The sequence below is a fragment of the Triticum aestivum genome, chromosome 1D, assembly GCF_018294505.1.
Source record: "Triticum aestivum cultivar Chinese Spring chromosome 1D, IWGSC CS RefSeq v2.1, whole genome shotgun sequence".
Classification (NCBI taxonomy): domain Eukaryota; kingdom Viridiplantae; phylum Streptophyta; class Magnoliopsida; order Poales; family Poaceae; genus Triticum; species Triticum aestivum.
Genome location: NC_057796.1, coordinates 484,086,106 through 484,110,023, shown reverse-complemented (window position 1 = coordinate 484,110,023; position 23,918 = coordinate 484,086,106). Strand labels below are relative to the sequence as shown.

Here is a 23,918-nt window from a genome sequence, read left to right as displayed (position 1 = left end):
GAAAAACCCCTACACACAACAACAACAGATACAAGGATGAAGCCAAAATTGATGGACATACTGAATCAGAGGATCAGAAATGCCGGTAGGGGAAAATAAGGGCCGGGGTGGGTGCGGGGGCCGAGACATGCTGCAGACCTCCGATGGGGAAAATGGTGGGGGAGCCGGAGGGCCGGCGCAACTGAAGCAAGAATGTCGGATGCCCCCCCCCTCTCTAAATTTTAAAAATTCAAAAAGAAAAAGAACACTACAAACACGGGCCGTAGCGAGGGGAATGTAAACGGGTCTCCCCGGAAATTGAGGGGCCCGTTAAGAAAACACACCACCTGAGCGGGCCAGATAAGCACAAATCTCGGGACAGAGGCGGCTCACAAACGGATGAAAGCCAATTGTTTTCATCCAGATGAAAATTAGCAATTCCGTATAAAAAAAGGACGAGAGATAGCAATGTATATATTAGGGATGAAAATGGAGTGGAAAGTTTCCGCTTTTCCGGAAGAAAAATGGAAACGGAGAGGAAATATGAAAACGGAAATGAAAATTTGCAAAACAAAAATTAAAATGGAATTTTTTATGCGGAAACGGAAACAAAAATGGAACAGTGTTTTCTGGTGGAACTGACGTGGAAACGGAACTTTTCGTTTCCGTAAATATGGAATTTCCATTTCTACTATAGGCCTATTGCTGCTTTTTAGCCTAACTACCAAATAACACACAACGACACAATGAGTAGAATGAGCAGAATGGATCATTTGAGGACCAACTTTTATTACCACACACGTACTCAATTAGACCCTATACGGAATTGTCATGTACTACTACAATACTATCCTATGTTACTAACACAACCATATTATTTTGTAGTCGGGTTAACAATTCCATAAATTTGTTTGTTTTTGTCTATATTTCTCTATGATTCAAAGGGGTTTTAAGTTCTGGTCAACAAACCGTTTTGTTTCTGTGTCCGCTCTGTATTCGCTTTGTGTCTGTTTCCGGTAGTATTTGTTTCCATATTCGTTTCCGGGGTTTCTGTATTCGTTTCCGCTTCTGTAAAGAAAATATGAAAACAATTATGGTAGCACCCAGTTCTGTCCGTTTCCGCGCCGTTTTCATCCTTAGTATATATACTTTCTTCTGAAGTTATTGTTGTTGCGGTGCCCAACCGCTGTTTAGCCCTAGCTCTCCTCTCTGTCGCTCTCTAGCCTGAACCAAGCAGAAGAAGGGAGGAAGGAAGGAGACAGTAGACACGGGAGCAGGCCCGTCGACAAGGGGGGCCAAAGTGGCCGACCGCACAGGGCCCCCAAAATCGAGGGGCCCCCGATCGAAGAGAAAATCAGAGTTACATCGCTTCAGTTTGTCCCGCACGTATCCGAGTATCGATGGTTCGACGCTGTTCTGCACAATATGCGCACCGAGCCCTAGGGTTGCGACCCTCCCCAGCCCAGCCCCCGTCCCCAGTCCTGCCCACGAACGCGCGCGCCGCCTCTCTCTCATCTTCTCCCATGCTCCGGTGCAACGAATCGATGACTGCTGGTCTGCTGCAGACCGCCGCCAGCGGCCGCTCTCCTTTACACCAGCCCCACCCGCTAGCTGCTGCACGCTGGCGCCACTGCACCGTTCCCGGCAGTGCTCCCCGGCCGCCCCAGCCTTCGTGCTGCTGCCTTCGGGCGTCCAGGACTTGGCAGCACCTACAAAGCCGAGAAACAACCACAATGTGCTCGCTGCCTTGGCCACTAATCTTGGGTAGTTTATTAGACCGAGACAAGATTTGAACTTGCATGCTGTATAAGTTGATTTCTACATTGATACATGTGAAATTGAATTTATATTGAATTGAAAAATTACTGTGTATATGTATGTATTAAACTCAAATTGATGAATTTATCTTACAGAAAAATAAGATGAAGATGGTGTCTACACATGCGGGGAGGCACAGATGAAGCAAGCTATTAATTTGGTATTCTTTTGTATCCATTAATATTATTTGTATCTTTTGTCATGTTTTATCTAGTTTGTTAGATAGTTCCAGTTCTACATATATTGTGCAACCAGTAAATTTTTGTATGCTTTCTTGTGAGGTATTTCTTATAAAGCTGTGATGTATTTTTTGGGATAGTTCTTAAGTTCTATAATTTTTTAAAAATTTAGGGCCTCATTTGTGATTCGTCCCGGGGCCTCAAATTCCTGGAGACGGCCCTGCACGGGAGGGTATTTTTCGGCGCTCGAACGCCACTTCCACGAGCACGAACTCGTAAGCCTCCACCCTAGACACATGAGCAGTACATCGTGACTTATAGCCACTCGGCGACGCAGCGCCCACGAAACGAACTCCAGCTAGCTCTACACGCACGTACGCGCTCTCCTGCCGAGTCTTCCGCCCTCGCGCATGGAGCCACCAACTCCACCACGCGACTAGGTCTCCACGTCTCGCTCCCGCGCTGCATTCGCCACGCTCAGCATACTCCGGCCCACGCACAGGACGCGCATGTACGCGCTCCACGCGGGCGAGCTCCAACCGAACGCCACGGCCACCCTGCTACCGCTGCACTACTAACTCACGCACATACACACTCCATACACAAGTCGGACTACACTGGACTATTCCCAGACACTCGCACGGACACCACGCCACGGACTCGATGCAGCTTAGACTGCACCCGACGCGTCCGGTGCGCGCACGCACACGCACCCGACGTGGTTGCCCCCGTGACGTCCACGGCTTATTCCTAACATTCACCCCCCTAAGCCATGGCTCAGAGGAGTCTGCCGTCTTCAACGCCGGCGTCCGCCATCAGCGCGCGCTCCGCCGCCGGCTCCCTCCGCAACCGGGGACAGCCGCGCTCGCCGCACTTGTAGCAGCGCCCGCGTCGGTTGCCGCCATTGCCCGACGCCACGCTCCGCCCGTCGTTGTCGTCGCGCGCTCCTCCCTGCTGCCGCTCCCGCGCCCGCCACTGCGCCATGGTCAGCAGCAGCTAATCACCGCCACGCATGCTGCCGTCTTGTCCACGGCGCCGAACCCGCTCGTCGAACGCGCGCAGCCGCCCGAGCGCTTCGTCGAACGCCATCGTCGTCGTGTCGTGGGACTGCTCGATGCCGCGACGACGGGGAAGAGCCGATCCGGCACTGTATCCAGCAGCTTCTTGACGAGCGCCGCGTCGCCCAGCGTCTCCCTGAGGTTGGCATACCTCGCCGCGAGCCTCCCGCCGTACACGTCGAGCTCCTCGCCGTCCGCCATCTTCATGCGGTCGAATTCGCCGCGCGGACCCGATCGGCGCCAGCCTCGCTGATCGGCGCCGACGAACCTCACCTTCAGGGAGTCCCATACCTCCCTGGCGGTGAGCTTCGTCGACACCTGCAGCAACACGTCCTCCGGCAGCGCTCCGAGCAGCAACGCGCGCGCCGTCTTGTCCTTCCGCGCGTTCACCACCGCATCGCCCGGCGCCACCGCCTCCCACACGGGCGGGACAATAAACATCTTGGTGGGTTAATCGTCAAGCTGGACACGGCCTCAAGAACATAGTACATTCTGTTTTTTCAAAATGTTTCACAAGCTCTAAAGCATAGTTTCATTTGATTTTCGCGGCAACATCAACATCTTTGTTTCCTTTCACCGTATGGTTTCTCCTAGACCATCATATCCTTGGCAGCCGAGAGTGGCGCTGACCCCGGCACGATGAGCACCCTACAAAGTGGGCACATCGCGATGCATTCCCGGCAGTACGCGTGGCCGCACGCCGGCACCTCGCTGCTCTCCTTCCGGTCCTCCAGAGCGTCCAGGCAGATCAGACACACCTCCGATGCCCCTCTCACTCCACCGCCCCCCTCAGGAAATACCCAAGCCGTGGCTTCTCCACGACGACCGGCTCTGGCGCTTGCCCGGCCGGGCTACCGTGCTGCGCATTCCTTCGAGTTGGACCTGTGGCGGTGACGACGGGTGCCACTCCAGAGACGTAATTGCCCTCGCGCAGGCGCAGGCGCCGGCGTAGAGCACGTAACATAAAAACACGAAAGCCGGCCCGAGAACGCAAGCTAGGGCGATGACCAGAAAATGGTTGATCATAGCCGTTGTTGGCACGCTCTGGTCGATCGGGACGCCGAGATTGTTTGCTTTATATGGAGTAAGGCCGGACGGCCGGTGATCTCTTTGGCACGCTCTGGTCGATCGGGACGCCGAGATTGTATAATTAGCTGCCGCCGGTGATCTCTTTCTTGCAGTATATATGGAGTAAGGCCGGACGGCCGGTGCTCTAGCTTGATTACGCGTACGCATAAGGTGAGTTAGATATGGACCGTGTGACTTTGTAACCGGAATGTGTTAAAAAAAGACTTTATGACCGGAAGGTATGGTTCAGAATCAGAAAGGCAACGCATCAAACAAGCCCGGCCGTATGCTTTATATGGACCTTATGCACATACCATCTTGTGCAATTGCTATTTCTTGGGTTCCTAGGTCGGGCCTGAGGAAACATCGAGGACTATGATAATCCACCGCAATGTCACTTAGATGTAACATTTAGGCCCTGTACAATGCATGATGCTTAGGGATGCGCTAGCTTAGTAAATAATCGACACAAAAACTCATCTTGGATGGACATGCTTCTGAGATAGTAAAATAGCTCATCTTGGATGTGCATTCAAGGCAAAAATACATAAATAATGTTGACGGCCGGTGATGATGTCAGCCACCAAATAAGTGTGATAACGACACCAACAAAGCTAAGCCATTGGATATGAGCCACTGCGGTGGTGAAGAGGCTCCATATCAAGCTCCACACTGATCTTGAGGGGATGAAAGCAACGACGCCACACCTAGGGGTGGAGTCACTTGGCCGACGAGAAAGAAGGGGTGCTCCGAGCTCCTAGTTGCCATGATTGATGACGAGGTGGCTTCGCCACGAGCTCCAGTCGCCAAGGCCGACATGGAGAACAACACGCCAATTGTAGGGTCTCACATCCTCCCACTCACGCTAACATGATGATGTTGTCAAGTAAGGGATCGATGGTGGTGTAGAGATTAGAGGAGGCAACACGGGTAGGTGAAGGGGAGATATGAGGGGAGGGGAGGGAGACCGGTGCCAATGGAGAGAAGAGAGGAGGCGACACGAGAACGAGAGGACGGGTAAGATGAGGGGGGACAGGGTGTAACCAATGTCAATGAAGAGATAAGGTGAGGAGGCATGGGACCAGAGCCAGGGGTGAGGTGAGGGGAGGCAGGGCGTGACCAATGCAGCCCGAAAATGAGAGGAGGGGAGTGGCGCCGACAAAGCTAAGAAGAAGGAGGATATATAAGAAGAAAAGTGGGACAAGAGTGGAGCTAGCGGTTTGGTGCGTTCTTTCTTTTTCCTTTTGAAGCAAAAGTTTGAAAAATGGTAATTCACACGTACCGATAGGCGTACAATGAGTTAAATGTATGGGTTGCAAGAACGTGGGTGACGGCGTCCTCGTTGACCGTGAGGTGCATGTGGTGATTTCTTCAGTCCCAAGACCGCGACTCAATCTCTACGTGTATCCGTTCATATGGATATATAAGTGTATATGCGTGTCTGCAGTGGCGGAGCTACAGTGCGAAATATGGGCGGGCCGGTACAAAGAAATGTCCATTATTTTTTTCAAATTGGCCTAGTCCAATCTGAACCCTGCACTGTTTTTGCTTTGGGCTGGGCGGGCCATGGCCCATCCAGCCTTGCTGAAGCTCCGCCGTTGGTGTATGTGAATGCGCATGTCTTTGTTTCTAAAAAATTGCTAGTTGATAAAAAAGACGCGTAAAATTCAATGCATAATAAGGATGTTAAAAAATGATACAAGAGAAAGCGATGATTTACTTTCTTCTGAAGATATAACAATAAACATCTTCGTGGGTTAATCATCAAGCCAGACACGGCCTCAACAACATAGTTTATTTTCTATTTTCAAATGTTTCACAAGCTTTGAAGCGTAGTTTCATTTGGTTTTCACCGCGGCATCTTTGTTTTCTTTCACCGTATCGTTTCTCCTAGTCCTAGACCATCTCCTCGGCTACCGAGAGGGGTTCTAACCCCAGCACGACAGGCCTCCTGCAGAGCGGGCAGGTGTTGCTGCTCCCGATCCACAGCGCGAGGCAGCCCCGGTGGAACACGTGCCGGCACGCCGGCACCTCGCTGCACTCCGCCCCGCCGACCAGCGCCTCCAGGCAGATCGCGCACACCACCACCGACGCTCCCCTCACTCCGCCATCCTCCTCCGTGGCGGCGGCCGCCGAGTACAGGAAGTACCTCAGCTGCGGCTTCTCCACGACAACTGGCTCTGGCAATGCGTCGCTTGGACTTGGACTTGTGGCGGCGACGACCGCCGGCGGCAGCGCCGGCCCGGGCAACGGGTGCGACGTGATTGCACTCGCGCAGGGGCAGGCGCAGAGCAAGCCACATAGAAACGGCCCGAAAACACAAACCAGGGCCAAGACCATAAAAGGGTCGACCATGGCCGTCGTTGGCACGCTCTCCTGGATCGGGACGTGGAGATTGCTAGCTTTTCACGGCTTTATATCAGTTGCCGGCGGTGATCTCTTTCTTGCAGTATATATGGGCTGGTAACTACGGCGCAGCCTCTCCGGCCGGTGCTATAGCTCGATTACGCATACGTATAAGATTATAAATGGAAAGTATGCTCTTTTTTCACAGCATTATTAAGTGGAAGGTATGATTCAGAAAGGCAACGCAAACACGGCCCGGCCGTTTGCTTTTGGGATCTCATACACATACCATCTTGTGCAACTGCTATTTCTTGGGTTTCTATAGGTCAGATACGAGGAAGCATCTGGGACTATGATAATCCACCGCAATGTCAGTTAAATGCAGCCTTAGTTGCGCGCGTGTGCGAACTTTGTTCATCGTGTCCATTTTTATGCAGAGAAGATTCGCTGCAAGAGGTTCAAACAGTTTCTCTTAATTACTAGGGTTCAATTGTAAGTTGATTAGTATGGTTGCTTGTATATATAAAAAAGATATGTTTTTCATTGCTTGCGGTTCTAAAGGAGAAAAATAACCCCCCCCCCCCCACCCACCCCCCCAAAAAAAATCTCTAGACTCCCTCTTCAACTTGAAGGTTGAACTAGTTCATTTAAACCACAAAGGGCCTAGCCCAACAAGGAAGATCCAAATGTTCGCAAATGCTATATACCCCCTCTGTAAGCGAATATACGACGATTTAGATCACTACTTTTGTGATGTAAAACTTCTTATAGATCATTACTTTAGTGATCCAAAACTTGTTATATTTGTTTGTAGAGGGAGTACCACTTACTATGAGTGATGTGAAATCGCCTCACATGTGGTAGTTGGGTGTATGGGCTTGTCTAGGACAGAAAATCCACTGTTTAACCAGCAACATCTTTGTTGTGACCTTATTAGCACACACTTTGGAGAACATTGTGATAATGAACATAATCCAAAGTTGTTTCTGTACAACCATTTCTCTCACAAAATGGAAGTCAATTTACATACGTTTCGTGCAAGCATGGTGACCGCCGGTTGAAGCTTTTTCGATGGGGTGAAGATTTTCCCATGCCGGTCACAACATTAGTCAAAGCCGGTTCCAGCACGTGGTGACCACGGTTCCAACATTTGTCGATGCCGGTTCCAACACGTGGTGACCACGGTCGCAGCATCTGCCCATGCCGGTTCCAGCACGTGGTGACCACGGTCCCAACATTTTCGAATGCTGGTTCCAGCACAAACTGACCGCGGTTGCAACATCACAACAGGCTTGGTCGCGACCATGGGTCCAGCTCGCCGCGGTTGCTGACATAGCTTGTCAACCCCATGGTTCAAACACCACAAATCGCCGCCGCAGGTCACCGTGGATGCAGCTTGTCGGCTGCAGGTGACTAAGGATGTGGCAGCGGGTTGTAGCAACGATGGCGGACGGCGCCATGCTCGCGGCAACCGGAAATCGAAGGAGGAGGGGCTGCCAGCTTGGAGGGGGGAGGGGGCAGTCATGGTGTTGGTAGCAAGAGCAGCACAAGGTGTGCCAGTGGGATATAGCAGAGAAATTTGGGGACGGGAAAAAGAGAACGAGATGCGAAAAAGATAAGACGAATCTGTCAGTTGATGGGCCTACATAGCAGATGTGGCTCTCCCTGCAACCAATCAGACGCGCGCGAGCGGGAGCGGCCAGCCGAGCATTTCGCGGGTCGGCCGAATGCAAACGTTTCCCCATTAAAAAAGGCTATGACGCAACAAAACAATCTAATAATCAGCGAGTCGACCGAGACTTGACGAAAACTCAGTCGAGGGAGTTTTAGCAACCCCGTTTCTATCGATAGAAATCGAAGAGGGAGTTGTCTTTATAAAAAAATTGAAACTATTCACAAGCTTTGGAACGTAGTTTTCCTTTGGTTTGCACCGCAACTCCGGATGTCTTCTCTCCTAGCTAGACCATTGCTTCGGCTGCCGAAAGCGGCTCAGACCCCGGCACGATGAGCTCCCTGCACAGCGGGCAGGTGCTCCGGCTCCTCATCCACAGCGCGATGCACTCCCGGCAGTACACGTGCCCGCACGCCGGCACCTTGCTGCACTCCATCCCGTCCACCAGCTCGTCCAGGCAGATCGCACAAGCCTTCTCTGACGCCCCCCTCACTCCGCCCTCCTCCGCCGCGGAGTACATGAAGTGCCCCAGCTGCGGCTTCCCCGCAACGACGGGCTCCGGCATAGGCGCCGCAGTCCTCTCGTGCTGCTGCTCCGGCCTCGCATCCCTTCGACTCGGACCTGCGGCGGCGACGACCGGCGGCCTGGGCGACAGCAGCGACGTGTCGCTCCTCCTTCGGCCCGCGGCCGCCTCCAGTCCACTACAGCAGCAGGCGGCGCAGCAGACAAGCACCCAGGACAGCCCGACGCTGCAAAATGCGACGATGGCAATCAGCGAGTCGTCGTCCATGGCCGTGGACCGTGGTTGACACGTTTGGTCGCCCAGGGCGCACGTGGAGATTATTTGTCTTCTACGTACGGCTTTGGCCGCCGGCCGGGGGTCTCTTATGGAGTAGCAACGACGGTACCCTCCTCCGGATCGACTCCCTATAACGCGTACGTACAGTAGAGGGCGAGCCCGACATGGATGCCAATACGTCGGTGAGTAATTGGATTGGCATGCCATGTTTGTTGCATCATTTTTTGGAAGGTGTGATTCACAAAGGCAACACATGTTGGCGCCAAGACCCTAAACCCTAGCCTGCCCTAGCTCTACCCCTCTCTCTCTCTCTGAGCTCTCTCTCGCTGTGGCACGAACCAACAAAGAAGGAGGAAGGAGAAGGAGACAGTGGACACAGGTGGTTTTTGCCGGCGCACGAACGACCTTTTCTTTCTCAAGCACGAACTCGATCCGGCGAAACACGGAGGAGGGAGCAGGCTTTATACGGGCGCGCACAGACGCGCCGCGCCGCGCTCCCACGCACCCCCCACGCCCCGCGCTCCCGGGCTCGTGCACCCGACGCGCACGCACGCAGTCGCCACGGCCCGAGTCCAGCGCCCCGACGCGGTCACTTCTCCGCGCATCTCGCCTACACACAACGGCCCACACGCTCGCACGCGTGGACACACACGCACACACCCTTGGTCACGCACGCACCCGACCAAGCCTGCCACGGGCCGAGCCCGACGCGTCCACCGCACGCACACACGCTTGGTTTGGAATAGTAGGCGAGATGCGGGTCAACTTTGGTCGGGTGATGTGACATCCACTTTATTTAACATTTTCAGTTATTTAACATCATTTTATTGTTTGATGAAAAATTATTTGTCTCATTTACTACGAAGATACTCACAAGGAGTTTGCGCGAGATGAATTGTCGATACACGTGAAAAGCTGGGGTAAACTTGCTTTTTGTTTGCAAACGAGCCGTGGTGTGTGATGTCTTTTTATTCCAACAAAGAGTGCCTTGATTGGTTTGTAGGCCTCGCTTTGCCATCTTTATAGACAGGCCACACACGAGCCTCGGCGGGAACAGGACAAGAGCCATGCCTCGTCTGATCACCATGAGAGGTTGCTCGCTCCCCAAGGGGAAGTTAGAGCTAACTCGAAGACCATAGCCACATGGAGAAGCCGCCACTCCCGCTCCGTGGGTAAGTCCCGAGACCACTCCCCGAGTTACTCCGAGTGAAGAGACAACAACTCTCAGCTATACCCTTACCAATGTGGGGGTACCGCGGAATTCTGATCTAGACAATCATCACGTACGTCATTTCTACATTTTTCGTCTTAATTTTTCTCTAACATGCTTCGTCGTCTATATGCTAACGCTGGTTAGTTCCATGGCCTACTTGGCTCCGGCATCGTAATCCTCGCGTGTGCCACACGATATCGACAACAAAGTTAGGCAATATTCACTACAGAAAAAACTACCTTTGCCGTTCTGGCTATTTGCCGAGTGCATTTTATCGCGCATTAGGTAAACAAGGCTTTTACCAAGTGACAAGAAAAAAAATACTCAACAAAAGAGTAAAACTCGATAAAGACTTTGCCAAGTGTAATTGGTCTTTGAGTACTCTGGATACTCGGCAAAGAGGCAGATCGCAGCGATCAGAGGTTGAGCTCATGCGTCTTCAAGTAACAAGAAACAATTGATCCGGGCCCAACCGCAACTGTATTAACTAATTAGCCACGAGGGAGCATGCATGCACAAGCAAAGCTAGTCCTACCTAGACTAACCAGCTAAACAATGTCGCCGGCAGCCGCCGGCGCGATGGTTTCCCTGCAGAGCGGGCAGGTGCTCTTCTTCTCCAACCACAGCGCGATGCAGCGCCGGTGGAACACGTGCCGGCACGCCGGCACCTCGCTGCACTTCTCCCCGGCCGCCAGCTCCCCCAGGCAGATCGCGCACACCTTCTCCGCCGCCCCGCTCGCGCCGCCACCCGCCGCGGCGGAGTGCCGGAAGTATCCCAGCCGCCACGGTTCCCTTCTTCGGCCCGTGGCGGTGGCGGCCACGTTCTGATCTGGTGCTGGCGCTTCCGCTGGTTTCCGGCAGAGGTAGATCGCGCAGCAGAAGAGCGCCAACACCGGCAGCCAGAAGGAGAGGCTGACGATGAACCCGATGAGGAAGGCCATCGTCGTCGCTTGGGACGCAGAGAGATTGCTTCCTTAGTTTGGCCGGGGTATGAACAACAGCATGCATGTGCCCTAATAACCGGAAGAGGAAGGGAATGCCTTTTTCTTCTCTTCGGAATTTTGGAAGATATGATCTTTTCCATAGGTTTGGCCCAAAAAAAGTACAAATACCAAACAAAATAAAAAAAATACTTCGAGGAACCTGAACCATCAAACAATCATTACGACTACCAAAATGAGCCGGCGACGCGCTACTATCGCCACTCCCTTACTGAAGTTAGCCTGACCTTGCCGATAACAACCGGAAAATCTTTCTTGCACATGGCCCTATGGACCAGCTCCCAGCAACACTTGTCACCATTGGACCCTTAAATTGGAATGAAGCTTCTGAGACCAAATCTCGTCGTTACACACACGCGCAAGAAGTCCTTACCATGCCGCCCCAAGGAGACGACAAGAATCTACGCTAGAGCTCCCTCAACTCTGTCCCAGTGGGCGAACTTGAGAAGGATCGACGCCCGAAAGACCAGCCTGAAGATGAAGCGCCGCCCCCGTGAGGAAAAAAAAAATCCTAAGCTAAACTATTAGCCGAAAGCCGAGGCAATCGGATCCCCCTCCCTACCACTGATTGCCCGAGCAACATGCAAAAGGGAGGCGGATCCACTGGCTTGATGACAAAGTCCGGAGTGGACGGGTGCCCTAGCCATTCTAGTTGCGAGAGAAAAAGAGTTATGAAGTGTTTTCATAACTTATCAAACTTAAACAAGGTTGACTTGGTACAAAAATATAACTTCAATTAATCGGAAGCGAAGGGAGTAATTGCTGTAGTATATCTATGTGGTTTCTAGGTCAGACCTTAAAACGTGATTTCAGCGGGAACCATGGTAGTTTCCTTATGTGAAAAAAACTTATGATGAGCGGTTTAGTCGTATTTTTTAGGACCCAATAGCTGGTGATCATCCCGGGGAAGGCACCACGGGCCGAACGAAATGTTTGCTGGGGGAGGTTCATTCCTTTGGAACCAGTGTCCCTCTCTCGTTCGTTGTAGTGCATTCTAGTGCGACCCAGTTGGCCTAGTAAGCGCCGGAACATATGGGCTAGGCCAAATTTAGTACTTTTTGGCAAAGAAAATGGCATCAACAAGAAAAAAATAACACAACAAAAGCAGAGAAACATAAATTTACAATTTTCATGCTACACTTTATAAAATTGTCATCCTCTAATTTAAAATTTAACAACGGTATATTAAAAAAAGGTGGCATTGTATCTACGAAAAATAAAAATTACCATGCTCTAATTTGTAAAACAATATAATTGGTCTAGTGGCAACTTCAACATGAAAAAAAATGTTTTTCTAGAGAAGTCCAATATTTTGCAATGGTCCAAAGACAATTATTGTTGTGTAAAATACATGAAAAATTGCCAAGTCCAATTAATAAAATTGCCATGGTTTTGCCGGAAAAATTGCCATGGTCAAAAATAATGAAATTGCCATGATAACTACAAAAAACGACCATGGTCTAAATTGCCATGCTACCTACAAATAACTACCATGGTCTAAATAATTAAATTCCCATGGCACGTATAGCATAACTACCATGACGTAAGTAATAAAATTGCCATGGACTAATTAAAAATTGCTATGTTTTAAATAATGAAATTGACATGCTACCTATATTAAAATTGCACATGCCAAGTTTTGAATTTTTTGTTACTCTAAAATATGGCAACCTTTGGGATTTGTAATGGGTACTTAGCAAAAAAATTACAGATGGCAAGTTTAAAAGTATGGCAACTTTTTGGGATTTGTAATGCGCACATGGCAAAAAATAGTGATTATTGTTTTTTCAAAGATGTGAAAATTACAGAATTTCTAGATTTTTTAGGCTAAAATTTAACTGCATATAGAAAGTTTAACCACACACATTGTTGCATGGCACCACCCTTGTGCCGTGATTCGTGCCAGGAGATCGAACGGCAACCAACGCGTACACTAGGAGGGTGAAAAAACTGACATCAACTGAATAACAATAATGACGATTCATCTTCATTTTTTAGGATTCTTCTCGCTTCCATTTTTTCTATTTTTTTGGTTCTACCTCTTCTTGGGTTTCTAGGTTGGACCTGAAATTGTCGAGTTCCACGGCAACAAGCACACGCATGTCGGCCTTTTTTCCCTCTCTCTCCAATACGATGTCCATTTCTACACGGAGAAGAATATCCACTACAACAAGTTCAATCATAGTTTGTTTGGGTGTTCGGTCATAGGCTAACTAGCAAGCACGTCTTGCCCAAGTAATTATTCTTTCTTTTCACAAAAAAAGTTGTCACCTAGGCGAGATCAATAAAAATTGTCACCTAGGTTTGCTGCTCCCGTATTATTTTCTTTCATACTTTCTGCCTAGTTTACTTTTCTATTTTTTTATTTTCTCACCCCATCAACGTTAATTTGTAGCTTTGCAGTATCTGTGAGAACTAGTGACACTTTGTTGTGGCCATAGCACACACATCGATCGAACTACTGTAATATTATCTCCATTTTTCTTCACTCTAGAGAAAGTGGATTTATGTGTTCTTAAAGGCGAAACATATTTCACTACCTACGTGGGCATTTTTCATCGTGCATCGATGAATGGGATAACTCGAAACCATACGGGACATTTCTTCTCCTATTGTTAGGTGGAGCTATGCGGGCATTTTTTGTTTAACTATGAGAATAACACAACTCCTCTCCTGTGTGATACTTTTTTTTTGAGTAAACTCTCCTGTGTGATACATGAGCATCTACATTTTCACTCGGTGCATACATGCATCCAAATTCAAACTTGCCAAATGTTGCAAAATAGGGGCCTCGTGGGCCGAATCTGCGCGATCGGCCTGGCCCGCTACAAGCCCCAAACGCGCATCTCTCCTACCCTCCCTGCTGCTCCACCACCACCGAGCCGCCGTAGACCGCCGTACCTTACCCTCCACCACCACCCGCGCCCGCGTCGCCCGTCCGTCCGTACTCGTCGGGGCATCGCCGTCGCCGTCCCCGCCCCGTTCGTCCGCGGCGTCTGGCCAACGAGGCGTGAGGTACGACCTTGTTCCCTGTTTCTGTCCATTCAACCCAGCGATTAGTCAAATGACCTGCAGAGCTCGTCGGCGCGCAGGTCCCGCCGGCCGCCACCATGTGCGGCATCCTCGCCGTCCTCGGCGTCGGCGACGTCTCCCTCGCCAAGCGCTCCCGCATCATCGAGCTCTCCCGCCGGTAACGCGCCCCGCCGTCTCAACCCCCTTCCCCCTCCCGCCTCCCCCCTGCGTGTTTGGTCCTGTGCCCCGTGCGGGCTAGCCCGTCTCGGAGGTATAGAATTGAAGTTGGCGGCGGATTTGTGCGGTTGGCAATAGTAGGCGAGATGCGTGTCCACTTTGGCCCTGTGATGTCGCTCTCGCTTTATTTACCATTTTTAGTTATTCGACATCATCGTCAATTCGCCATTATTGTTTACGTCCTCAGGAACCATGAGGTTTTGGGTTTAGGGAACAGAGTATGTACAGTATGTAGGCGTGTGTCCGTTGAGGTTCGGAATGTTCACACGATAATTTGGAAACTAGTGGCATTTTGTTTACTTAACAAGGTGCTTCACTTGTGTGGTCTTGCATATGCCTAAATTCTAGTGATTTCAAATTTATGAAAATGTAGTGTCTGTAGCAACGCCTCCCTAATGTGTGTGTGCACAAGTATGGAATATTTTTATGCAGAATTAGGACTGTTTTGTTTGCTATGTCTTATCACTTAGTCTGTGCAACTTCTCCCACTTTAGGAACTGCACGGTCATGGGGTAACAGTACTCAAGGTTGCACCTTAGATTAGAGTGAGTAGTTGACTTCAACACAAAGTTGCATTAGATTGAACTGGATTCAGAGATCTTCGTGAACTAAAATTTCTGTGTGCTACTTGTTATTCAAATTTCCTTAGGTGACACATGGTTCAGTATATGAAATCTTATGCACCCACTGAATTAGTCTACCATTTTTCATAGATTACGGCACAGAGGCCCTGATTGGAGTGGTATACACAGCTTTGAGGATTGCTATCTTGCGCACCAGCGGTTGGCTATTGTTGATCCTACATCTGGAGACCAGCCATTGTACAACGAGGACAAAACAGTTGTTGTGACGGTCAGTATCTGCAGTGAGAATGCCGTTTTACTGTTTTCATTTTTCTTATCTGTGCTTTTATGATTCATTTCCATGTATAACATATGATTACGTCTCACTATTCTGCTTTTGGTAACTAGCATTTCTTTGTGGATAATTTTGTGATGGGATTTTATAAATGTTGTCTCTGTTCTGTGCTTGTTGCATCTCTGAGACACGACCTTTTATCCACTATATTTCTGTACCAATTGAGAAAATATGTTTTGTTCTTTTCTTTTTTTTTAACCACATCTTGTCTGTTTGACTTTTCCAGGTGAATGGTGAGATCTATAATCATGAAGAACTGAAAGCTAAGCTGAAATCTCATCAGTTCCAAACTGGTAGTGATTGTGAAGTTATTGCTCACCTAGTAAGTTTGTACTCTTATTTCTCTATGTTCAGTTTCTTTTGGTGTCCTATTGTGTAGCTTGGCTTCTGCCAACATTTTTTATGGTCTTTACCTAAGCATCGTCCTCCAGTGCATATATTTTATTTGTTAACATTTGTATTTCGAACTATATTGTTTTCACAGTATGAGGAATATGGGGAAGAATTTGTGGATATGTTGGATGGCATGTTCTCGTTTGTGCTTCTTGACACACGTGATAAAAGCTTCATCGCTGCACGCGATGCTATTGGTATCTGTCCTTTATACATGGGCTGGGGTCTTGATGGTATGCAAAGATTCTGTTCTTATAGACACTTTGTCCCTTTGATCAAAATCATGAACATGAAGTTATTATCTTTTTCCTCCCAAATTTATCTTGGTCTGGACTTTTGGTATTGGTTTGCTTGGTCATGCAACTGTTTCAGTGGTCAATCCATGTATCACGAGGAGGAGAAAAACAGGTTGCATGTAGGCCCATTTAAATTCAGTTTGAGATTAGAAGTAGATATATCACAGCCTACCTATTTCCTTAGAATAGGATTGGACAAGGCCAATTAATTTGCAAAAATAACAATAAAAGATAATAACCCTAAATCTATCATGGGCTCACATCCCACAAAATCTGGAGTGGTGTCTCTCACCACCTGTAGTTTGATAACTAGAATATAAAGGTGCTAGTGCTACTCTCTATCTGGATATATAAGACATATTGACCATATTTTTTCCATAATATTTGTTACTAGTTACAGAACCACAATCATAGGAAAAAGCTTTTGAATTCGACTCAAACAGTATCAATTTTGTGTCACATAACTCACATAACGTAGGATTGTTTTTTGGGTCAAATATTTGGCCAATCAAAATATGTTGTATACCCAGACTAAGGGAGTGCCTAGGTTGTGATGCCTATGATAGTGTGCAATTTGAATGTCTGATGGGAAAGATGTGGATAGACACAATATTTCCCAAGCTGACTGTTAAATTCGTTATATGGAGTTAGCTATACCAAAGATTCTGAGTTCTGTGAACTGTTGAAAACTATAGTTGGCTGTTTGTATTTGCAAGTACATTGTTCTGGAATAAGCAGGTGCTGTAGTGTTTGTATCTGTTACAACTTGGCTCAATTCTATGCATTTATGTAGTGGCTACTATGCATTAATTTGTATGTTCGTTGTTATTCCAGGGTCAGTATGGTTTTCTTCAGAGATGAAGGCGTTGAGTGATGATTGCGAGCGCTTCATATCGTTCCCCCCTGGACACTTGTACTCAAGCAAAGCAGGTTCAAAACTTCAAATGTCTTAATGAATTTGTGACAAATTGACGATCTTATCAGGCATTATACCATACATGTAGATTTGCAAACTCTGAAGGCAAAAATAGTATAAGCTACTATTAGTTGTTTCAGATATCCATTTGTCTTGCCTGGTAATCTGTTTTCTAACATTTATGCTAGGTGGCCTAAGGAGGTGGTACAACCCCCCATGGTTTTCAGAAAGCATTCCCTCAACCCCTTACGATCCTGTCCTCATCCGAGAGAGTTTCGAGAAGGTCACGCCTTTCCTTATGCTCTCTGTTACATTTTTGCACCTTTTGATGCATAAAGTATACATTTATAATTATTTCATGTTAATCTCTTCTTGATTTGCTTCATGTTGATATGATGTATCGATGCCTCTGATTAGGCGATGCTTGTTTGGAATACCCTGGTTGATAATTCATGAGTAATACTCCCTCTGTTTCTAAATATAAACCCTTTCAGAAATTTCAACACGGACTACATACGGATGTATATAGACATATTTTAGAATGTAGATTCACTCATTTTGCTCTGAATGTAGTCCGTATTGGAAACTCTAAAAGGGCTTATATTTAGGAACGGAGGGAGTAATAGGTTATTGCAGCTCTCTTGCAATCACAATTATGTTTTAGTGCAATAATCTCTGTATTAAGATCTTAGATAGATGGCATGTTATTCAAAACCATGCTAATTGGTTATTAAGTATGTACAGAGTATAAATAAGTTATTGTGTCTGACGGTATATTTCATAAGCTAAGTTTCTTCACATATATCATCTACTATATTTTCTTAGATGAATTGCAAATTTCGCAGGCTGTTATCAAGAGGCTCATGACTGATGTGCCATTTGGCGTTCTCTTGTCTGGTGGACTTGACTCTTCTTTGGTGGCTTCTGTTGTTTCACGGCACTTGGCAGAAGCAAAAGTTGCCAGGCAGTGGGGAAACCAACTGCACACCTTTTGCATCGGTTTGAAGGTACATTTCTCAATATTGTTTACCGGTCTATCCTCATTGCTGAGAATCACTTTAGGCCATCTTTCAAAATTTAAGTTGTTTTCTTGCTCTTATGAGTACCTTTTGCATCGGTTTGAAGGTACATTTCTCAATATTGTCTACTGGTCTATCCTCATTGCTGAGAATCACTTTAGGCCATCTTTCAAAATTTAAGTTGTTTTCTTGCTCTTATGAGTATCTTTTATAAGTAAAGGATGGGTGTTTAGTTGAGTGATACAAGCAGAGCATACAATAGGACAGAAACTTAACGCGTTTTTTTTGGTAGGGTTCTCCTGATCTTAAAGCTGCTAAGGAAGTTGCTGACTACCTTGGCACTGTCCATCATGAATTACACTTCACAGTGCAGGTTCATTATTATTTTTCCGTCCTTTGCATAGTGGAAGGGTCATTTTGTAGTTATTAATTCATCTGACAAAATCCTAGGAGGGCATTGATGCATTGGAAGAAGTTATTTACCACATCGAGACATATGACGTAACGACCATTAGAGCAAGTACCCCAATGTTTCTAATGTCTCGGAAAATCAAATCATTGGGTGTGAAGATGGTTCTTTCAGGAGAAGGTTCCGATGAGATATTTGGTGGTTATCTTTATTTTCATAAGGCACCAAACAAGAAGGAACTCCATGAGGAGACTTGTAGGAAGGTAAACAAAGACAGAATTGCTCTTTCGTTCTTTCAGGGTGTATATGCACAACATGGTCAGTTGATGAACTTATTAGAGTTGCTTTGACATTTAGATAAAAGCTCTTCATTTATATGATTGTTTGAGAGCGAACAAAGCAACCTCTGCCTGGGGTCTTGAGGCTCGCGTTCCATTTCTCGACAAAAGCTTTATCAATGTAGCAATGGACCTGGATCCTGAATGTAAGATGGTATGTATTTTCTTGCGATAATACAGTAATCTCATTCTAGCTCTATTCATTTATTATAACTAGCATTATCATCTTCTTATCTTTATCATCTTGAAAAAAAATAGATAAGACGTGATCTTGGCCGGATCGAGAAATGGGTACTGCGTAATGCATTTGATGACGAGGAGAAGCCCTATTTACCCAAGGTTGGAGAAGTTCATCTTTTTATTGTGCTATATTTGCTGTGATTCTTGTGCAAGCTTTGCTTGCATGCTCATAAGATTTATTTTCTGTGAACAGCACATTCTTTACAGGCAAAAGGAACAATTCAGCGATGGTGTTGGGTACAGTTGGATTGATGGATTGAAGGACCATGCTAATGCACATGTATACCATCTTTTCTTTGTCAAACAATTCATAAGCTGACATCTGTTTATTTATTTGTCTTACAATGCTTTTGTTTCACTTTTTACCCCCATCAGAATTGACAGTATCTCCTATTCATGTTCAGGTGTCGGATTCCATGATGACGAACGCTAGCTTTGTTTACCCTGACAACACACCCACAACAAAAGAGGCCTACTATTACAGGACCGTATTCGAGAAGTTCTATCCCAAGGTCCAGAAGCCACAACGAGCCTTTAATCTCGTAGTTATATTCCGACGTATTTCATCTGCACCGTAGAACTTAAATCAACGTTTCAATTGTGCAGAATGCTGCTAGGCTAACGGTGCCAGGAGGTCCCAGCGTCGCATGCAGCACCGCGAAAGCTGTCGAATGGGACACCGCCTGGTCCAAGCTCCTCGACCCGTCTGGCCGCGCCGCGCTTGGCGTGCACGATGCGGCGTACAAAGAAAAGGCTCCTGCGTCGGTCGATCCTGCCGTGGATGACGTCTCATGTTCACCTGCACATGACGTCAAAAGACTCAAAACCGCCGTTTCAGCAGCTGCTGTATAACCTTCCATTCCATGGTTCCATAAATTCTAGTTTTCCTTGCAACCTGTCTGTAGTTCATTCAGTCATGCAGTGCAGAAATTGCTTTGCTCTACTTTTTCGTTCATGTTTTGCTTTCGCATGTATGTACCAAGTTTGTTTATGCAGCGAGCGTTTGCGTCGTAAATAAATATTTCACCGTGGTTGATATCCTTGTGTTGCTCAGTGTTTGGTTTGCAAGCTGCAAATTTGCACTAATAAATTCCAATGATCCTTTCAGATTAGATGATCTTTCTATGTTGCTCATGCTAGCGCACCATCAATTCCTGGGCACAATTCCGGTACTCCTAGTCTGGAACCTCACCGAAAATGTCATGAAATTTTTTACGAAAAAAGAGAAGTGGCATACACAGCAATATCATTCAGCGATTAGCATTCAACGTGTTCGTTTTCAATCTTATCTTGGATTAATTGGAATATACTGTCATGTTTTAACTTGCAGTCTGTACGTGCTGACTATAGTTCCCGTTTTTCTGCTGGGCCAATCTTACATTTTGGAGACCTGGAAGGTTGCACACAATTATATGTGGTACTATAGCACTGTGGAATGTATACGTAACTAGGGTAATTGCTCATTCTTATCCTTAAAGCACACATTTTTTAAAAAATCTTTGCAGAAAATGGATTCGAACTCCTTTTGTCCTTGAAAACAGCATTACCATGTCAATCACGTTCTTTTATTCAGGAAAACAAAAGCTGATCAACACCAGTTCAGAAAAAAAAGGTGGTCAGCGAATATCCTTCATCGAAGCAAATGAGATCCAACCTATCCGGCACACACAAATTACAAATTGGTGGAAATTCTTCAATATATCAAAAGTTGTTCCGTAAACATCAACCAAAGGGTGTTACAAAAATTGACATTCCAACCATAACCAGGTTCTGCACCGTGGACAAATGTTGAGAGTCGAGAGAAGAGCACCATTAGTAGAACTGACAATAAAAACCATGAAGCTTAGCAGTTAAAAGTCAGCTGATATAACCAAAAGCTTGGGAAATACTCATAACACCAACATTGGATGAACAAGATATGTATGCTAACAATCTAAAACACTCTAATTCTTGAACGAATGAAACCAATGAAGAGCGCCATGCTAAAGGAAAATACTCTCCAATTCAATAACACACGTGGCAGAACACGTTGAAATCGAACGGAACACTGAAGCGCACGACAAACTGCAAGAGGCAGAACGATCCCATTATGGAACAAGCATCAAAGGTGCAGCTTCCAAAACGCTGAAAACAGGCATTTTTTTCATACGAAGTTGAAAAGATCACATGTTGCACAAGGGGCAGGCAGCACGCCAGATCGACATTTCACATGTCCGCCATCGAAAATACAGATATGAGATACCAGCAGCTATTGATTCCCAGTAAAAACAGCATTGCAAAAATAGCAGCAGCAATTGTACGAATCTTGAAAGAGGGCTGGCAATAACAAAGACCACATAAAAGCGAGCTCAGGGCATACAGGTAACAACTTGGATGAACAACACAGAAATGCGATACCACAGATTATTGATTTCCCAGTAGAACAGCATCGCGGAAATACCAGTGGTAGTAGTAGGAACCTCAAAAGGTCAGCGACAACAAAGATAACATAAAAGTGAAGACACATAAGCACACATAAGCACAAGCTCAAGGATATACAGATAGCGAATTGGATGAACAATGCCAGATACGCATGCACATAACCTAAAATATGAAACACCAAAAGTGATTCTACCGGAAAATTTTACCCACTGTGAGCCCATCGTTGAACAGATGCAAGAACAACAGAAGCATGCCCGGTGAAACTTTGAAATCATTGATGACAAGACGAGATATTCCCCAATTATAGCGATTACCAACAGGCATCCAGATCATATCACCACCTCTGATGATTTTGCGTGAAGAACACGAACAGAGAACACAAATCCCTGCGGCATGTTATGCCCACAGCATCTCACGAGGACGCAAAAAGGATCGCCTTTTCACAAGCGATGCAGCTATCCACACCCCCACATCACAGTCCAGAATCCACACGGACATCAACAATCACATCACCAAATCATCACCGAAATTTTATAATTTATACTACTACTATGTAACAGCGATTCAGGTTCAATTTGATCCAGAGCAGAATGGCAGGTGCAGCACAGATAATTCTAGCAAGTTTTACCGATGACATAACTAACTACCACGGACACCACTGGCTGTTTCACCTCTCGAACGAACCCTAGCGAAGCGCGATCACGCGGACGGACCGATCAGAACGGGGCGAGGAGCTGGAACAGGGAGGGCTTGGGGTCGGACTTGATGACGCCGACGGCGATGACGAGCGGGATGAAGCCGTAGTGCGCCACCACCTTGGCCGCGCCCATCGCCCACTCGCCCCACACGCGCCACTCCCGCGCCGCCGCCGACCGCCTCGCCGCCGCGTCCGCCGCCGCCGCCGCCTCCGCGCGCGACATGCCCCTCCGCCCCAGGGCCCTCCCCGGCTTCGGCTGCTTCGCGGACGCGCGGGCCGGTGGCGCCATGGGCTGGGTTGGCTCGCTCGCCTGGTGCTGCTGTTGGTGGTGGAGTCGCCGCCGGTGCTGGTCGCCGCGCGATGGAAGAAGGTGGGGTGGGGTGGGGACTGGGGTAAAACCCTACCTGATATGGCCGTGCGAATGGGCCGTTGTTGGGCTGCTCAGAGGGACGGGCTGCCTTCCAGGCACGTACGTGGGCTGCTGTACGTTTTGCCCTCCTGCAAAAAGTGATTGAACAATTTGAGTAATACCCTTGCCTCAAAAAACAAAAATTGAGTAATAACCATTTCTCAAAAAGAAAAATTTGAGTAATACCCAGTGTTCGAGTTTACAACATCAAGTGAGGTGATTAATTTCACTCGAAAAACGTGAGGTGATTAATTTTGGGGAGCCAGTCATAGAATGCTTGAGAAAATGCTGGAGAGAGAGAGGATGAGGTTTTCATATATACAAAAACAACGGCCATCGTATTCGTCGCCCAGGTGTTGTATAATGGCATCGTTGACCAACCTTGTCGGGGGATGGACCCCCCGCACGCAACGGAACCCGGATCTTTTTTAAAAACAACAGGGCTGGCACCGCCCCTCAATACCGGCGCGCGCTTGGCCAGGTCGCTCGACCCGGCCAAGCCCCGCAAGCCGGCCAGATTAGCCGACCCGGCAAGACACGTCGACTCGGCCCCAACAACTGGCGCAAGACAGCCGAATCTGGCACGGCCAAAGCCTCCTCACCAGGCCAGCGCCAACCATGGCGTGCTACGCAATCCAGCCGCGGGTCAACTCCCGTCCCATCCAGGCCGTATGACGGGGACGAGACTTCAATCAACGATGACCGAGGCAACAGTGCCCCGCCCATGCCTCTAGTCAGCAGGAACGCGGCAACAGTGCCCCTCACCTACCCGCTGACCAGGGCCGGCGTGGCAACAGTGCCCCCACCCTCACCGCTGACGACAGCAAGCGGCAACTGAGGGAGAGCAATGTACGCGACTCAACTCGGCTACACCCTGACGATCGACAAGACGGCGCACAGTCCCCCTAGGCTTGCGGGGCCCACGCCTAGGGGAACCCGGCGAACCACAAGCCCTCAGCGGGGCCCAGCCCGGGACCCCGGATACCGACAACACGGACCTACCGACTTATAACATTACCATTGTACCCCGGGGGGTTGGACTATAAAACCCCCGGGGAGCCCACGATCATTGGGGGGCGAAGAAAGAGGACTAGCCACAAATAGCAACACCGAAGAGAAGGAGCAGCCCAAGCCTTGGCCAGTTTCCTTCCTCCTCCATATAGCTCCAGGAGCAACATTGTACTATCGATCATCCAACTACACTCGGCAGGACTAGGGGTATTATCTCTCCGGAGAGCCCCGAACCTGGGTATGTCCGGCGTCCCGCGCCCGCTCATGCCAACCTCGCCTCCGAAGCCCACCAGCGCCCTCGAGCCTCCTCCTCTCTTTAGCCATCCCTTGGCATCTGCCGTGCGCCCACCACGACAAACCTCTTAGTATCGCTTCTCTTGATTGCAAAGGCAACCATTGGGATATTTTTGCATCTGAAATTATTGACACACTTTTAAAAACAATCTGGAATTAATGGCAAAATAGGCTG

General features: G+C 48.0%; 5 protein-coding genes across 5 annotated transcripts; 1 reads left to right on the top strand and 4 right to left on the bottom strand.

Annotated features, from left to right (window-relative positions):
* Positions 1–5,998: 5,998 nt before the first annotated feature.
* Positions 5,999–6,457, bottom strand: LOC123183271 (E3 ubiquitin-protein ligase EL5-like). The gene has a single exon (XM_044596044.1). It carries the CDS (start codon positions 6,455–6,457, stop codon positions 5,999–6,001), a length of 459 nt encoding a protein of 152 aa, XP_044451979.1.
* A 1,949-nt stretch (positions 6,458–8,406) lies between these two features.
* Positions 8,407–8,910, bottom strand: LOC123161249 (RING-H2 finger protein ATL8-like). The gene has a single exon (XM_044579108.1). The coding sequence runs from the start codon at positions 8,908–8,910 to the stop codon at positions 8,407–8,409; it is 504 nt and encodes a 167-aa protein (XP_044435043.1).
* A 1,620-nt stretch (positions 8,911–10,530) lies between these two features.
* LOC123177889 (E3 ubiquitin-protein ligase Os06g0535400-like) lies at positions 10,531–11,129 on the bottom strand. Its single transcript, XM_044591341.1, has one exon. The coding sequence runs from the start codon at positions 11,071–11,073 to the stop codon at positions 10,681–10,683; it is 393 nt and encodes a 130-aa protein (XP_044447276.1). The 5' UTR covers positions 11,074–11,129; the 3' UTR covers positions 10,531–10,680.
* Positions 11,130–13,936: 2,807 nt separating this feature from the next.
* Positions 13,937–19,947, top strand: LOC123183269 (asparagine synthetase [glutamine-hydrolyzing] 2). The gene is made up of 15 exons (XM_044596042.1): positions 13,937–14,148; positions 14,226–14,323; positions 15,096–15,234; positions 15,527–15,622; positions 15,785–15,926; positions 16,824–16,919; positions 17,094–17,188; positions 17,751–17,912; positions 18,217–18,297; positions 18,375–18,596; positions 18,691–18,825; positions 18,930–19,010; positions 19,105–19,191; positions 19,316–19,423; positions 19,518–19,947. Exons 2-15 carry the CDS (start codon positions 14,244–14,246, stop codon positions 19,761–19,763), a joined length of 1,770 nt encoding a protein of 589 aa, XP_044451977.1. The 5' UTR covers positions 13,937–14,148; positions 14,226–14,243; the 3' UTR covers positions 19,764–19,947.
* Positions 19,948–21,829: 1,882 nt separating this feature from the next.
* On the bottom strand, positions 21,830–22,416 carry LOC123183270 (mitochondrial import receptor subunit TOM7-1). The gene has a single exon (XM_044596043.1). The coding sequence runs from the start codon at positions 22,316–22,318 to the stop codon at positions 22,049–22,051; it is 270 nt and encodes an 89-aa protein (XP_044451978.1). The 5' UTR covers positions 22,319–22,416; the 3' UTR covers positions 21,830–22,048.
* Between the last annotated feature and the right edge of the window lie 1,502 nt (positions 22,417–23,918).